The 15,824-nt window shown below is 39.4% G+C and overlaps 1 protein-coding gene across 8 annotated transcripts in view; it reads right to left on the reverse strand.

Moving 5' to 3' along the window:
- bun (TSC22 domain family member bunched) overlaps positions 1 to 15,560 on the reverse strand; it is a 118,466-nt gene extending 102,906 nt beyond the window's left edge. For 3 of the 8 annotated variants that reach the window (XM_086834762.1, XM_086834756.1, XM_086834761.1), the window contains exons 1-2: positions 15,294 to 15,560; positions 4,873 to 9,173 (exon numbers count right to left, since the gene is read on the reverse strand). In XM_086834762.1, the coding sequence (XP_086690888.1) occupies positions 4,873 to 7,919 (3,047 nt within the window). In that variant the 5' untranslated portion in view covers positions 7,920 to 9,173; positions 15,294 to 15,560. Of the gene's footprint in view, positions 1 to 1,775; positions 9,174 to 14,280 lie in introns of all 8 variants that reach the window. The other 5 variants (XR_015272127.1, XM_086834757.1, XM_086834759.1 and 2 more) reach the window with 5 other exon arrangements.
- Between the last annotated feature and the right edge of the window lie 264 nt (positions 15,561 to 15,824).

Genomic DNA, 15,824 nt, shown 5'->3' on the forward strand with positions numbered 1-15,824 from the left:
AATATGCAGATATTCCCATCTTTATATATGGCGCCAGCAAGTCCTTGCCTCAGGTAGTCCCACATTTTGTATGGTCTGGCATACGCAGGCAGAGGCGCCACATGAAGTCTTCCCAGACGACTGTCGGTTGCGATCATTCATGCCTGAAACTTTATAAGAACAATTTCACTGAAATTTTGGCGTCAGATAGGCGGTAGAAATCGTAATGTTCCGGGATCACAATTCTGCAACAACGACTTATATGGTATGGCCGCCACTCTGTCTGCAACATGTTTGCGGCAGTAGTGTTTTTTTGTCCTGGCACCTGTCGTTAGATGTTTTTCGGCCATAGCTGGTATGTTTTATGCAAAATTAAAAAACGGAAAAATTAAATTGTAAAATTTTTAGTAGAATTTTTATAACGTAGCAATTTGAACCATTTCCAAACCAGATTTTATAATAATTTTGTAATATTTGTCTTTTTTTTCGTAACAAGTACTTTCTGCAACCGATATTACGGATTTAACAATTGTAAACATAACACATTAAGTGATTTTATTTAATATTCAGAGTTGGGCAAACGTTTTTTAATATAAATACTTAAAATTAAGGGGTGGGCAAACGATAATATTTAATTTTAAGACATGGGCAAACTATTTTTAATATAAATACTTAAAATTAAGGGGTGGGCAAACGATAATATTTAATTTTAAGACATGGGCAAACGTTTTTTATAATAAAAACTTAAAATTAAGGGGTGGGCAAACGATATTTTTTAATTTTAAAGGGTGGGCAAACGATTTTATTTAGTTTAAAGAGATGGGCAATCGTTTTTTGTTAAAAATATTTAATTTTAGGGGGTGGGCAAACGATTTTATTTAGTTTAAAGAGATGGGCAATCGTTTTTTGTTAAAAATATTTAATTTTAGGGGGTGGGCAAACGATTTTATTTAGTTTTAAGAGGTGGTCAAACGTTTTTTGTTAAAAATATTTAATTTTAGGGGGTGGGCAAACGATTTTATTTAGTTTTAAAGGGTGGGCAAACGATTTTATTTAGTTTTAAGAGGTGGGCAAACGTTTTTTGTTAAAAATATTTAATTTTAAGGGGTGGGCAAACGAAATTTTTTAATTTTAAAGGGTGGGCAAACGATTTTATTTAGTTTTAAGAGGTGAGCAATCGTTTTTTGTTTAAAATATTTAATTTTAGGGGGTGGGCAAACGATTTTATTTAGTTTTAAGAGGTGGGCAATCGTTTTTTGTTAAAAATATTTAATTTTAAGGGGTGGGCAAACGATTTTATTTAGTTTTAAGAGGTGGGCAAACGTTCTTTGTTAAAAATATTTAGTTTTAGAGGGTGGGCAAACGTTATAATTTTGAAAAATTTTCAAAGTTGAATATTTTCAAAACTGGACGTGGTCAAAAAAAAGTAAAGGGTGGGCAAACATGGGCAACGAATGGGCAAACGATTCCAGTTTTCAAAATTTTAAAATTCAAAATTTCCCAGTACAATTTTGAAAATTTTCTAAACTTGAAGTTTTTTCAAAATTCTAAAGGGTGGGCAAACGTGGGCAAACGATGTTATTGCGATTTCCAAAAAAAAATTTTGAAAAAAGTCAACTTTTGGTTTTTCGAAAAATGATGAAAATTTTCAAAGTCGAATATTTTCAAAACTGGACGTGGGCAAAAAAAAGTAAAAGGTGGGCAAACATGGGCAAACGATGGGCAAACGATTCCAGCTTTCAAATTTCAAAAAAAAATTTTTTCCGACCCCAGCTTCTTTGAGCTAAAAATAATACTTTGCTTATTTATAGAGAAACCCGTGTTTTCTTATAACATTGGGGTTTTATATTTATGAAACCAAGATTTAATTCTTTTAATAGGATCCTTTATTGTAAGATACTTTAACACCTTAAACTTTACTTTAAATATAGAGAAAAGCTCCTTTTTTATTCATTAGTCAATGCAAGCAAATCTTTCTTTTCTTATATAATAAGGGTAAAGTGATCCACAAAGGCAATTGTTGTTGCAACAGAGACCAACATCGAGTGTCATTCAGCGGAGAAGACTTTCCTTTTCAATGGACAGGGCCAAAACCAGTTATGTCTGCCCCCTTTTCCCTGTCTGCTATTTTCTTCTATTTGGTGGCCACTTGTCCAAGAGAAGACACATGACACAAGTGGACTCGAGGAGCATGAGGCATGGATCCATGGATGGAGACGCCCTTGGGCCCATGGGTGCATCAATCAGTTGCTCTAATAAAGAAGAAAAAAACACGAACAAATTGTCCGGTTTGGAGATGTAATATGGTTGGAATGGTTCCAGGAGGAGGGGAGCACTGGATCGAAAAGGGAAGTTGTTGTCAAGTGCAGGGCCAGTTGGGTATTCGGTGTTCGGAGTTCGATCTTCGAGTTGTTGCTAAGCCGGCAAACAAACACGAACAAACCATTTACCAAGTATGTATGTACATATGGCCAGGCATTACTCATACGACGCGTTGTCACTCCCCTGCTGCTGCTGCTGGTGCACACTCCACTGGCTATTTTTAATACCCAAGCCACATAATTCATTGTAATTTGCCTTTTGCTGCTGCCAGAGTCTCAGCCCCCCTTTTTTTACATATCTTTCCAGTTGCATTTCGTTTTGGGAAGTGAAGAAAAAAAAAACAGACAAAGAAACGAGAATCCAAGGGGGTTGCAGTCAGGCACTTGACTCCGGTCCGCTCTTCGTCACACGCAAATGCGCAATCTGCCAAGAATATATAATACACATATCTCTTTTGTATCTACTACTACTGTGCTTCTGCTATATATCTTGGTATCTAGACACATGTTTCACTTGCCTTGACTTTGGTCTCGTCTCGACTCGTCTCTCTTAAATCTTTTGGCATTCGCTCAATGTAAGCTACTGCAAAATAATCCTTCTGGTTTTTTATGCATTTTACCCTCCTAAGTTTTAATCATTTCGATTTAGCCGGCGAATGCAAAACCCCCCTAAAAAGTGAGTCATCCAATAAGCTTTTTCTATGGCAAACAAATTAGTCATCAGCAGCCTTAAGGGGCAACAATAAAATATATATAGAGTGTCACCAAGTTTTAGCTTGAAAAAAGTTGGTCAATCAGTTTGGTAACATTATACTGATATAAAGCTTTGAGATTGTCAACAGCTGGTTATGAACAAACATTTTATTGTTTAATAAAAACGTTCATTATTTAGTAATAATTTACTAAGGATTTTTGCAATTTGCAGTTTATTGTTTTGGCTTAAACAAATCGTGAATTTAAATTATCGATTATAGATTTTGGTATTTAAAAACTGAAAAACAAAATTTCAGTCTTGCTAATCCATTAATCCATTGTTAAATAGCCTTTAAGACCTTTGAATTAATCGAATAAACCTTGCATATTATTACAATTTATCATCGTAATTTTCTTCAATTTATATCTTTAATGCCAATTTACTAGTTTGGCATATTTTTGCAGTGTATGACAATTGAGTAAACTTTTGTACGCTTTAAAACGAACTTAATTAAAGCGACCTTTTGTGTCATGCACGTGTTGTTTTTGTTATTGTTACTGAGCCACCGCCCCCACAGAATCACATATTGGTTCTCACAAAAAAAAAGAAAGAAAAAAGTTCCAACACATTCCATGGCTAATTTCATTGATGAATTTTTATTAAATAAATTATTATAATGAGGTTTACCCTCTATTAGAGGTCGCTCCCTCTTTCTCCATATCTTTTTGTCTATCCTTTTCTATCTCTCTATGATTTTTTACACTTCCCGCCTAAGCAAGCAATTCCAGCAAATGGACGTAGAGGCGAATTTGCAAACAAACAAAGCAAAAAAAAGCATAAAAATAGCAACAACAAATAAAAGCTAAAAACAACAACAAATTATTTGAGTGGCGAAATTATTTCTTGTGCTCGAAAGAGAGACAGCTAAGCCACAGTGGGGAAGAGAAGGCGGCGCGTGTTGGCACTTTAGAGATTTGAAATGAACCTGAAACTAGCCCTAGACTACTACAACACTAGACTGCATGGAAATTGTACTAAAATTAAACTTATTTTTATTTAATAATTTAGGTTTGAAAGTACTTTAAATTAAAGGTGTAAAACTAAAAATAAAACTCTCAGAAATAATGATATATTTTGCAAATTAAAGAGTTTGTAAGAGTTTAAAAAACATGTCTTTAGGATATGAAAATTATAAAATCCCACAAAGTTTCCCTTATCTATACTTTACTAATATCTCTTAGTTACTCTGTGTAAGCCAGTGTAATATTTTCTAGGGGAGGGCACCATCGGACGTTCTCAAAACTTGTTCAAACAACAACGCTTTGTGCGTTCTAAAAATAGTCGAATGCAAACCAAAGTCTCGGGCTCTGTCCGTCCATAAATAACTTTCGGGCTCTGCCGCTCCTCTGTCTTTGACTTAATTGATTAAGTCTCCTCCTCCCGCTTTAGACAAAAAAAAAGTAGACAAAGCGGCAGCGTCTTGTGTTTAATCGTGTAAATATTTGATCAGTTCAATACTAGTTGAGATAAGACTGAAAATTCCAGTCGTAAATGTGATCACAAGCTCTTTTTGTGAATGAACTGAAGCGCATAGAATTTCAATTTGAACAGGAAAATGGGAAAACTGATAAGATAGGAGACGCCGTTGATTTCCAATTGAAATGTTTCTGGTTACTACCAAGTAATTTCGATTGAAATTCAATTATAAATATTTTGTTAATTTTCTAAAGTTTCTGTTGATGCTGTTATCAATTTCCTATTGTTCATTCCTGAAAAATATATATTTATTCCTATCAATTTCTCAGAAAATCCCCATAGAAATGCTTTTAGAAATTCCTATTACCATGGAATAGTATGAATATTCTTCTTGTGACTCACCTTTCAGTCTCGGATTCTGCATTTGGTTGCTGTTGTAGCTGTTGTAACTGCATTGCTGCTGATGTCGATGTGGCTGCTGGTGCTGATGTTGCTGCTGCTCCGGTTGCTGTTGTTGCGGCGGTCAGTTGTTCATCGGTCAAGGTCAGCGCGTTTTTCGTTGGCTCTGCATTGGCCACAACATTTGGATTCGTTAGGTTTAGATTACTATTATTGGCACTAGCACTCGCGATATTTGTTGGCGGAATCTGTTGTTGCTGCTGCTGCTGTTGATGTTCATCCTGTTGCTGCTGCGGCACCATCAACTGCTGCGGATCGGCAATTGTGGCAGGAGCACTTTGCAAATGTAGCGTTGGAATCACTGACGGGGCAACAGCAACCGATGTTGCTGCCGCGCCTGTTCCTGCTCCGGCTGTAGTTGCTCCTCCTGCACCGGCAGCTGGTGGCTGCTGCTCGTAGCTGGTCATGTGTGATAGGAGCGGCAATGTCTGACCCTGGCCAGTGGTCACCGCTGCATTGGAAGTGTTTGAAGTCTGTTGCTGTATTGCAGTTGCTGCTGCTGCTGCAGTGCCACCTACTGAAGTTGCCGCTGCTGCTAATGGTGGGGCTTGTTGCTGTGGTGTCGACTGCTGTGGGGTCTGCTGTTGCTGTTGTTGTTGAGGAAACTGTGTCTGTGGAAGTATGCCATCTATCTGAGATGTTGCCTGTGGCTGCGGCTCCAATTGGAAGTTGGGGGCAGCCTGCCCGGCAGCCACAGCTGCGAATGTGGGTGTGATTTGAGGTGTTTGTGGGGCTGGTGATAATGGTTGCTGCTGCTCTACATAGCTGGTGCTTAGCTGCGACTCAGTTGTTGCTGCTGCTGGTGCTCCACCAGCTCCTCCTCCTCCTCCGCTGTTGTTGTTGTTGGGCGCAACGCTAGGAACATCGCCGCCATTCTGGTATCCGGATTCCATGGCCTCCTCGCGCTGTTTCAATTGCTGTAACGTCTGCTGTAGCTGCATGGCCGCCGTGAGAGCATAACCCATGTTGCCGGTATCCACGGACTGTGGGTTGGGTGAGCTGGCATTGGCATTAACGCTGTCAAAGAGCTGCTGCTGCTGTTGCTGCTGGGCCTCCATGTGCAGCTGATGCATCCCGTGCACCACTGTGGCCGGCGCTGTCATCACCCCACTGGGCGTGGCACTCATCTGTGGCTGTTGCTGCTGGTGCGAGGATTGCTGCTGCTGCTGCTGCGAGTGTTGCTGATGCTGCTGCTGCTGCGCAGATTGTTGCTGCTGCGACTGCTGTTCCGCATAGTTCCAATTGGCATCGGTCGAGTTGGCCTCCAGGTGATTCTCGTTCAGTTTCTGGGTTGGCGGCAGGATCATGCTCTGGGTGGTCTTTTGCGGCGGGCCATCTGATCCACCAACGCCATCCGTTGTGGCCTCGGAAGAAGAACCAGTCTTTTCGTTGTTATTACCACCACTGCCCACACTGGAGTGGTCCAGGTAATCCATGCACATCCAGCGACCCCGTTTAAACGGTTCCGTGGACTCGATCTTGACCACCTTAAAACGCTCACTGCGATGCTGCGTCTCCTTGATGTCGTCCTTCTTCTTGGTGCCACCGGGAGTAACGGCGGCACTCACCACATTGATGATGTTATCCGACACGTTTACCTGCACATTTTGAATGGTCTGGCCAAGGGAGGGCCCAATGGGATCCACAACCACCAGGCCGTACTGCGAACTGGTCGGGATTACGGGAGCATTGGTGCTGAGTGCATTGTTGGCATAGTAGACCTCCTCCTTGGAGAATGTATCCTCCGACATCGAGGGCGTCTCATTCTCCAGATCCGTTATCCGACTATTGTCATCCGTGTGAGATTCGTCCAAATCATCGGCCGACTCGTCGCCAGTATCGCCGGCAGCATTCAGCTTCGGGTTACCCACGGTCACCGAGGTGATCTCAAATGAGGAAGTCGTCTTTGGTTTGCGTGTGGTGGAGCCGGCACCAGAACCGCCAGTGGATCCCGATCCAGAGGCCCCACTAGACACGGTCAATGAGGCGTGTCCCTGGCTGAGGCTAGTCTGATGCGGATGCTGCTGCTGGTGGTGGTGATACTGGTGATGATGATGGTGATGGTGGTGGTGATGTGGCTGATGATGATGGCTGGCCGTTCCAATGGCTCCTGCTGGCCCTGCTGCTGTAGCTGCCGCTGCACCACCCACAGCGCGTGCCCCGTTGTTGTTGGGTGAACTGGCCTTGCCACCACTGCTGCCGCGGCTGCGGCTGTTGCCACTCGCCTGCGACTGTTGCTGCTGCGGGGTTGCATTGCTGTCACTGCCACTGCTGCTGCTGGACTTGGGTAACAGCGATGTGGATGTGGATGTGGTCGTGACCGTGGCCGTGGGCAGGCTAGTGTTGCTACTGGCCCGCGATACGCGATTAAGGGAGTTTAACCTTAAACTTTCGCTGGTGGTACGCTGAAGAGTGGCTGCGGCGTTGCTGCCGGCATTGTTGCTGTTCTGATAGATGTTGGGGCCATAGCACATGGCGTAGTCTCTGGTCAGCGAATTTACCTTGGTCAGCTTGCGTATGTTGCCACCAGTGCCGCCCACACTGGCTCCTTTGGCTGGTGTCAGCATGGAGTTTCTGCGTCCAGGATTTTGTCCAGTTCCAGCATTAGCAGCCGATGTCTTGAACTTGGCATTGACCGTGCGATCGAACATATTGCTAAGACTGCTGCGCTGCTGTTGCTGCTGCTGCTGCGGGGTATTACTACTGGTGGCTGCTACTGCAACTGTTGCTGCTGCTGATTGCTGGCGGCGCACAAGGGGCAGGGCTTCCTGGGAGTTTTCCGGCGAAGAGGCCTGCGAGTTGGTGGGCGATTGATTAACTAAACTCGTTGCTGCTGGGCTGACTGCGTTGACTAATGAGGAGGTGCTGGCTAGTGGAGGCTGTTGTTGCTGCTGCTGATGATGATGATGATGCTGCTGCTGCTGCTGCTGTTGTTGTTGTTGCTGTTGGTGACCCGAATCTTCGCTGGCCGCACTTTGATTCTCGGCCATAATCGGATTGGATTTCAGCGTCCGCAAAGTCTTTAGCAAATAATCCAGGATTGCTGACGATTCTTGGATTATTTGGGCCACGGAAAAAAATGTTTACGATATAAACTATGGTTTATTGAATTAGTTTTTTTGTTGTTGTTATTTGCTTGTCTAGTTGTTGTTTTTATGGTATTATTTTCTCTATTATTTTGGCTAGTTAGCTGTCAGTTGTTGTTCCTGCTGCTGCTTCTGCTGCTTGCCCGCCAATTCGAATGCGATTTTAGCACGACACCGATGCATAATAGCGGTTAGGTTTAGTCGAAACGTTGCGTTGCGTTGTCAGGTGCCACCGACTGCCAACTGATCTGATCCGATCCGATACCGCACTATATCGTACTATATACCGTTCCGTTCCGATCCGATCCGATCCGATACGAGGACTAGCGACGATCGCGACGATTACGACGCGAGGCAAGTTTGAACCGACAACAGTAAGTAACGCGAAACTCTTGTTTATTTCCACTTGGATTTTCTTTTCTTTGTGTTGTTGTTGTTGTTGTTGTATTGTTGGGGAGTTGATTTGGGTTTGGGGCTAGGCTAATAAATTGAAATTAATTTAGGGGATGCTATTATAATCTGCCTTTCCGCGCTTTATTGGCGGCAACAACAACACTCGTAGTTGTAGTAGTAGAAGTGTGTGGGACACCAACACTGAGCACAGCTGATTTTGGCAGCGACAGCGCCATCTAGCGCTTGGCTTTGTTGAATTTTTTCCTTTCTTTTGTTAAATATTATGTTTAAATCTATACTTAGTATTATATTTCTTGCCACGAAACACTCACACACGTGTGCACCCCTTCGAAACACACACACAGGTGGTGGTGCATGTGTACAGCACAGCTGTTAATCGATTCAATTCCAAATTGATTCGATTCGATTCTTGGATTCCAATATTTTAAGTTGTTACGTTTCTTTAAAATTTTGGACTTTGACTTTTGAGTAGACGACGGCGGCACACACTTAAAATATTTACTTATTGATTATGAAAATATTTTGGTGATTTTGGTTAACTAAGGATTTGATTTAGACTTCTATATATTATATAATTTATATTGGTTGCACTTTTCCTTCTTTGTCATCTCTCCTCTCCACACGCACAATTTCTTTTGTTTATTTTTTTCTTTTCCGTTTTTGTTGTTGGCTTTCTCGTAGAATTAATCAATTTCTTCGGTTCCGTTTACTAGCACATTGCAGTAAATTGTAGAAATGAAATTCCTGTGAAACAGCAGAGCAGAAAGAGAACGATACGGTCAGAATTAAATTCAATTACCAAGATATATAGATGTATTCAATAAACATAAATATTATTTTCTTCTATTTGTTTATTAAATTAAATGCACATGAAGCGATATGCCGGCACACAGACACACACACACACACACGAAGATAGAGACAAAGGCGGAAGGTGAAAGCCAAGGGATAAGGTAAATAATTGCACTGAACAACGCGACGTATACGTAATACGAGGGCTAGAGACAAAGAGGGAGGGAGAGAATGGAGGGAAAGGGGTGAAACCTCCCCCAAGTGGAAAAACATTTGTCAAGAGTTCATTTGGGTAATTACCACAAATGCATTTAAATTGTGGCCAAGCATTAATAATGATCTACTCAATAAAAGGTTTGCTATTGCTTAATTAATTTCACCTAAATACTTTTAAGAAAGGAAAACCCCTTAAGGTTGTAAAAGATTTTAATAGCATTTAGCAATAATTTACTTATAATTTTTAAGTGCAAAAGAAATGTAAACCATTTTTATAACTTATAAAATAACATTGGTTTCTCTAAGAATTTATTATCAATGTTTTTTATTATCAAAACTTTATTCTCCAACGGATTTAACAAATATTTATCTATCGGGTGCTGGGCTTAGGTTAAAAACCAATCTGCTGCCTCGCTTTATTAAATGATTTTCTACAAGTATCTAGTTAAATCTCATAACTGCGTAGTTTATGTTCGCTTATTATCATCATCATGAACATGATGTTGATGATGCTTTTGTGTGTTTTTCATTATTTTTTGTTTCGTGTCTTTTTTTGTTATTTTTTGTATTATTGATTTCATTGAGTTGTCTGAGTTGTGGGGTACGACGTCGTAGTTTTGTTGAATTAGTTAAGTGCTACATTAGAAGAAGGGGCTTCCTTCCGAACTAACTCAAAAAAAAACCCCACTGTTTGTCTTTAATAACTTTTTGTGCAAAAAAAGATATATCTCTTCCTCTCATTTTCTCTTTGCGCTTATCGTCTTATTTATTTTTGCATTTGCAATTGAGTATTTAAATATTTATTTTTCTTTCGGCATTGATTTTTTTCCCGCTCATTATTTAATCGATTTCGTTTGCGGAAATCACAAATGAGAGAAAGATAAAAGGCAGCCACAAAATGAGTCGACGCAAAAAAAAAACGAGAGAGAAAAAAGTTGCCAAAAAAGTTTGCAAACATTTTCGGGGCACACGCGCGTTTTTTTCCCTTTTTTTTGGGCACTTGTGTTGGTTAATAACCGTAAGCTTTGACGATCATTCATAAATTGCGTGAACTGGTTAGAAAAGACTGTGAATATGTGTGTTTGAGTACAGTGACTACTCGAAAAGAGAAAGACATTTAAGAAACATATATATTAAATATAAATACAAATATTAGAAAAAAATATTAGCTATTGTCAAAAATTGCTGTATTTTATATGAGCAAAATATATTTAATTTTAAGTTGCTAATTTAAATGAATATATTCGAATAATCCCTGTAGTTACTTTTGAACTCTGCGTGTGCCCTGCCAGAAGGCAAAGTGAAGACCTTGACGTTACTCGTTTATTCTCTTTCTCTATAGCTTCATTTTGTTTTATTTCTTTTGCCTAATCGAGTTATAAACGACGCAAAAAAATCTGATTATTTCGTGGCTAAAAGAGGAATTAGCTGAACAACAACAAAAAAACAGATAGAAGCCACAAAATCAGCAAACCCGAAGAACAACAAGAGAGAAAAAAATCAGTTATAGGTCAACATTGGTCGTAGCACTCAGTCAAGGTGGGTTTTTTTGTGGCTCTGCTGTTTGTTAGGTCTTTAAGAGTCTATTGGCCTTGTTCTTGAGACACACGCCATACAGGTGTTGAGTGATGCCTCTTCTTTATCTAATAAAAACAAATTAAATATTAAATATCACATTTAAGAAAACGAGGCAAATAATAATTTGGATGAGAATATTGCATCTTATTAAACACTGGCCACACTTCCTCGACTCGCAGGATACCTCGCATCACTCACACTCTCTCCACGCCCTGGTCACACTATTCATAACCCTCCTCCAAGAGCAATTAATTTAAGGATTTTATCCTTTACAATACCCATTTGGCCCCACCTTTTTTAAGAACACATTCCTATAATAACTCAATCTCTAGAATCTAGACAATCGACTTGGACCCCCCTTTTAACCCTTTATATAGCCAATAATCAAAGTATCGTTGTAGGCACCAGATTTCGCAAACACAACAACAAATCGGTGGAAAGAGTGCACGGAGAAAATAGGATTTATTCTCTCACTTTGACTGCCTCAATAGGCAAAAGCAACAATAATAAGGAGAGCGCCGAGATGTGGCAAAGAAAATGAGAACTAAAAGTGCAGACAAGAAAGAAGCAACAGAAGAAGAACTAATTGCAACGACAAAGCATAAAATCGATGGCAAGCCACCAACAGCAACAGCAATTACAACAAATGTAATAAAAAGCAACTACAACAGATAGCACCGGAGAGGGAGAGAAAGAAAAGAGAGAGAGAGCAAGCGAATGCGCGTTGAGCAAATTGCAATTTGACAGAGAGCGTGCGAGAGCGGGAGCCTGTTGGCGCTCTCTCCTCCTTTCTCACTACCTCCTGCCTCTGCCACATATTCTTCCTTTGAACGTGGGCGCCTACAAGTGGGCGGGCCGGAGGGAGGGGGAGGCCGCATACCTAGCAAACCGCAAAAGGAGCAGCGAAAAAAAGTGCAAATTGGAGAGCAGCCGCCGCTCGCTCGCTCTCTCTCTCTCTGTCTCTCTTGCGGACAGCTGCCGGTAATCAATATTGATGATGATAGCAGCAGCCGAAGAATAAAAGAGGCAAAAAGGGGGGAAAATGTACCAAATTGTTTGCAGTGCACCCGAGGGAAATTTACAAAAAAAAAAAATTATAAAATTTAATTTAATTTAAAAATTGTATAAAACTATATATTATTTTGAAAAGGTACAGCTACTCTGTAAATTAATTCATTTAAACTTTTGACGAGACTACTGTTGATTTATTTTGAATAGATTCGTAATTTTATCATAAAATATTTTGAAAAAATTTAAAGCTTTTATTAAAATTAAAATAAAAAATGTTAGCTTTTTCAATCCGAGAAATTCAATTTCTTTCCATTTCTGCCTTTTAATAGGACATCTCCTTGCCTCTCCCACTCTCTCTACAAGGAAATGATTCACAGTGCAAAAAATAAGGAGGAAAACGAAAGGAAAAGGAAAAGAAAAACGAAGGCGTTGTAGGAGGAAGTGAAAGAATCCGAAAGAGAAATAGGGAGCGAGAGCGAGAGACCACGAGAAGGCAATGAAAATGTTTATCAAACGATATAAAAGAGCCAGAGAAAGGAAAGGCGACGCAGATGAAGCAACAACAAGTCAAAGATACAATGACAATGCTGTGCATCCATGAGATACTCAGATACAATATCAAATCAAATAAAATTTTTCAATCGAATTGAGCCATTGAAAACAACAAATTTAAGCAATAAAAGCTATAAAAGGAAACTAAGGAGAATGTGGTAACGTACATATGGGGAATTACCCTAGATAAAAGAGCTACAAATAGCTTGGGTTAAATAATTTAGAAATCAAATAATAGTAATCAAAATATTAATAGAACCTATATCTATACAGCAAGAGAAATATATTATTATGGCTATTCACCTTTATGCTATATGATCTATAAGAATTATATCCTAATCATTTTCCCTAAAATTCTCGAGAATTCTAGATTAATCGAAACCAACCAGCAGCTGATCGTATCGTATTGATTGCAACACTGTCCAAAACAAATATAACAAGTAAATAAACAAATAAATAATTTATTTAGAGCACTACAAAATCGAGTTCAAAATATGTGTAGAGGTTGACATGACTGGTTGGTTGACGTGACTGTCTGCACATGATCCCTTAGGTCTTATTTCTTTGTATTCAAAACTATTCTATAAAAAAAAAGTTAAGATCTCAGACGAGTACGAAAAGTTGTTTATTCCCTAAACTCTTGGAAAAAAAACTCCCTACTTCTGTGCCATGTGCCAAGCGGAACCTGGAATGTATCTTATTCCAAACAGAAACTTATAGTTCAGTAACTATTACAAAGTAGTCACAGAATAGTGCAAAGGAAGCATATATTTTGCCACGCGGCTGAAGTTTTTTTGTTTGTCTTTTGAAATCGGAGATCCTCTGGCAGGGATGATCGTCGTAGGCATTATGATTGTTCAAGGGTTCAAGGGCAAAGCTAATTAGAGTTATGGAAACTGGTTCTAATATAAAGTTGAAATTATGTATTAATATTCTTGAAAGGGAAGAGAACCTTTAAAATATTGTAACATTGCAATATTACCAAGGAAAGCAGGTTTCAAATAACTATTGATACAAATATAATTTCTAGAATGGGTAAACAGTAGGTTTTTTTTTAAATAAACAATATTTCAATGCCAGGTACCGTTATTTAATTCGAGATCACAAGTGGACTAACCGAGAAAATCAATAACTCGTAATTTTAAACTTCAATTCTCACGAAAATCACAAAAACAAAATAAAATAAATAATAATATCAGTTTGCAAAAACGTAAAAAGTTGCAAAAAAAAAAGGAACAGAAACAAATGACAACAATAACAAAACACTTGACAAACAATCAAGGCGAAATAGAAACACAAAATAAACAAAACTCAGCCAGCTGACATTATGAATTTAAGCAAATGGAAGAAATAAGAGTTTAGAAAATAGGTAAAAGCACTTGGAGACTCTTATTTACTTCGTTTTTAATGAGAATTAAGAATGAAAAAAGAGTGGAAACTCCAAGGTACAAAGTGCAAGCTGCAACGACAACAACAAAACGGTGCGAAAGTAAGGGGAAAGGAGGAAGAGCAATAAGGATGGGCACACACACAATCACATCTCCCAAAAGCACACACACACACAATTACACAATTTTTGCACTTTATATTCCGCGTTATTTTATTGAATTTTCCATGTTGTTTCTTTAGGTTTTTTGTATTTTTTTATTTTTGGTGCTTATTATTTGATCGATTTGTTGCGGCAATTTGTATTGTATTTTACCTCTCTCCTCTTTATATTTCATCCGTTCCGAATCACACAAAATTAAACTTATTGACTGGAAGAGCAAGGTATATAAAAAAATAATAACAACTGAACGGCAACAATTTTAAATTTGGTTTGGATTTTAGTTTTTCGTTGCGTTTTGCTAATCGGACAAAAGGAAGGTAAATGACAGTTTTGACAGTTGGCTGGCATAAGCAAAAACGAGAGAGGCAATGAGAGAGCGATAGCCGGAGAGAAGCACGAGCCAGAGAGCGGAAGAGAGCATGACAATGGGGAAAAAGAGAGAAAGAAAGAAGGAGAGCAAAGGCGAGAGGTATTAAATAAACGAATAAGCGGGCATAAAAGATTGGCGAAAAAAGTTTTGTGCAAAAAACGAGCACGAACAAAATCGCCAAACAATCGAATTCAACAATTTTTTTTGCAAAACTTTCGGCGAGGTTTTTCCTATTTTCCTGGCACAGGCGGCTCGCACACACACACACACCAACAGTACACAAACACGCACACACAAGTCTCTCACTCTCGCTAGCTCTATCTCTCTTCTTTGGGAGAGTCGGCAATCCACAACTTTTTCGCAATGCTCTTCGCTTGTCACAATACTTTTTGCAGCTCTTTGGCTTTTTGCAAATAAATTAATTTTTCAGCGCATATAAATTTTCCATCAGTGCCTTTTGTGCTCCGTTTTCTTATTCAATTTACACGCACACACACACGGCCGCAGCAGCAGCAGTGGCACACTCACATAAGCACCACCTAGCGCTGCCTCGCTCTCTCACACACACACTGCGGACGCACACGTCACACTCACACAATCACACGCACGCACATACACAGTTTTTTCTTCGATTTTGCGCTGGCCTCTCGGCCTTTTTTACTTTTTTCACGTTTGTTGGTGTTCGAATTCGAGGGCGCCGCGTGTCCCACAATTGGGCAAATTAGTTCGCGATATTTATTGTTTTAAAAAGTCTCTCACTCGCTATTATCAATAACAAAACTAAAATTCTTTTCACCTTGAAATTTTTACGGCAGACCAGCGACCAGTGTGACCGCGATAGAAAAAACCAGTGTGCCCACAGCAAGACCATCCGGCCAAATCACAAACACCCTAAAAATGTCCGTTTTAGTGTGAAGACACGGGTGGAGAACTTGGATGGAACAAAAATATTGAGAACGTGGGTGGACAAAAGTTGGGAACTTGGGTGATCATTAACGTTACGTATTTCCTAAAGTAACCAAAATTTAAGGTTTATCTTTATATAAATATAAAATTCATCTTTACAAAACGGTGTTTTTTTTTGTTAATTATTATTAAGCCTGTAAACAACATTATGTTGCATAATTTAGTATCTTAGTATAGTATTTCATTCGATTGACGCGAAGTTATCGATTAAATACTGAAAAGTGTTGGAAAATGCCAACACATAAAGTGCTGTTAAGCAAATGATCAAAGGGTTTAATTTGACATAAATTGCAATGTTCTTAAATGTAAGGTGCTCATAAGCAATATCGTTCAATATTTTGTGCTTAAATCTAAGTTCTAA

The sequence above is a fragment of the Drosophila serrata genome, unplaced genomic scaffold (assembly GCF_035046125.1).
Source record: "Drosophila serrata isolate PLE 108 unplaced genomic scaffold, ASM3504612v1 contig_275, whole genome shotgun sequence".
In the NCBI taxonomy this organism is placed as follows: domain Eukaryota; kingdom Metazoa; phylum Arthropoda; class Insecta; order Diptera; family Drosophilidae; genus Drosophila; species Drosophila serrata.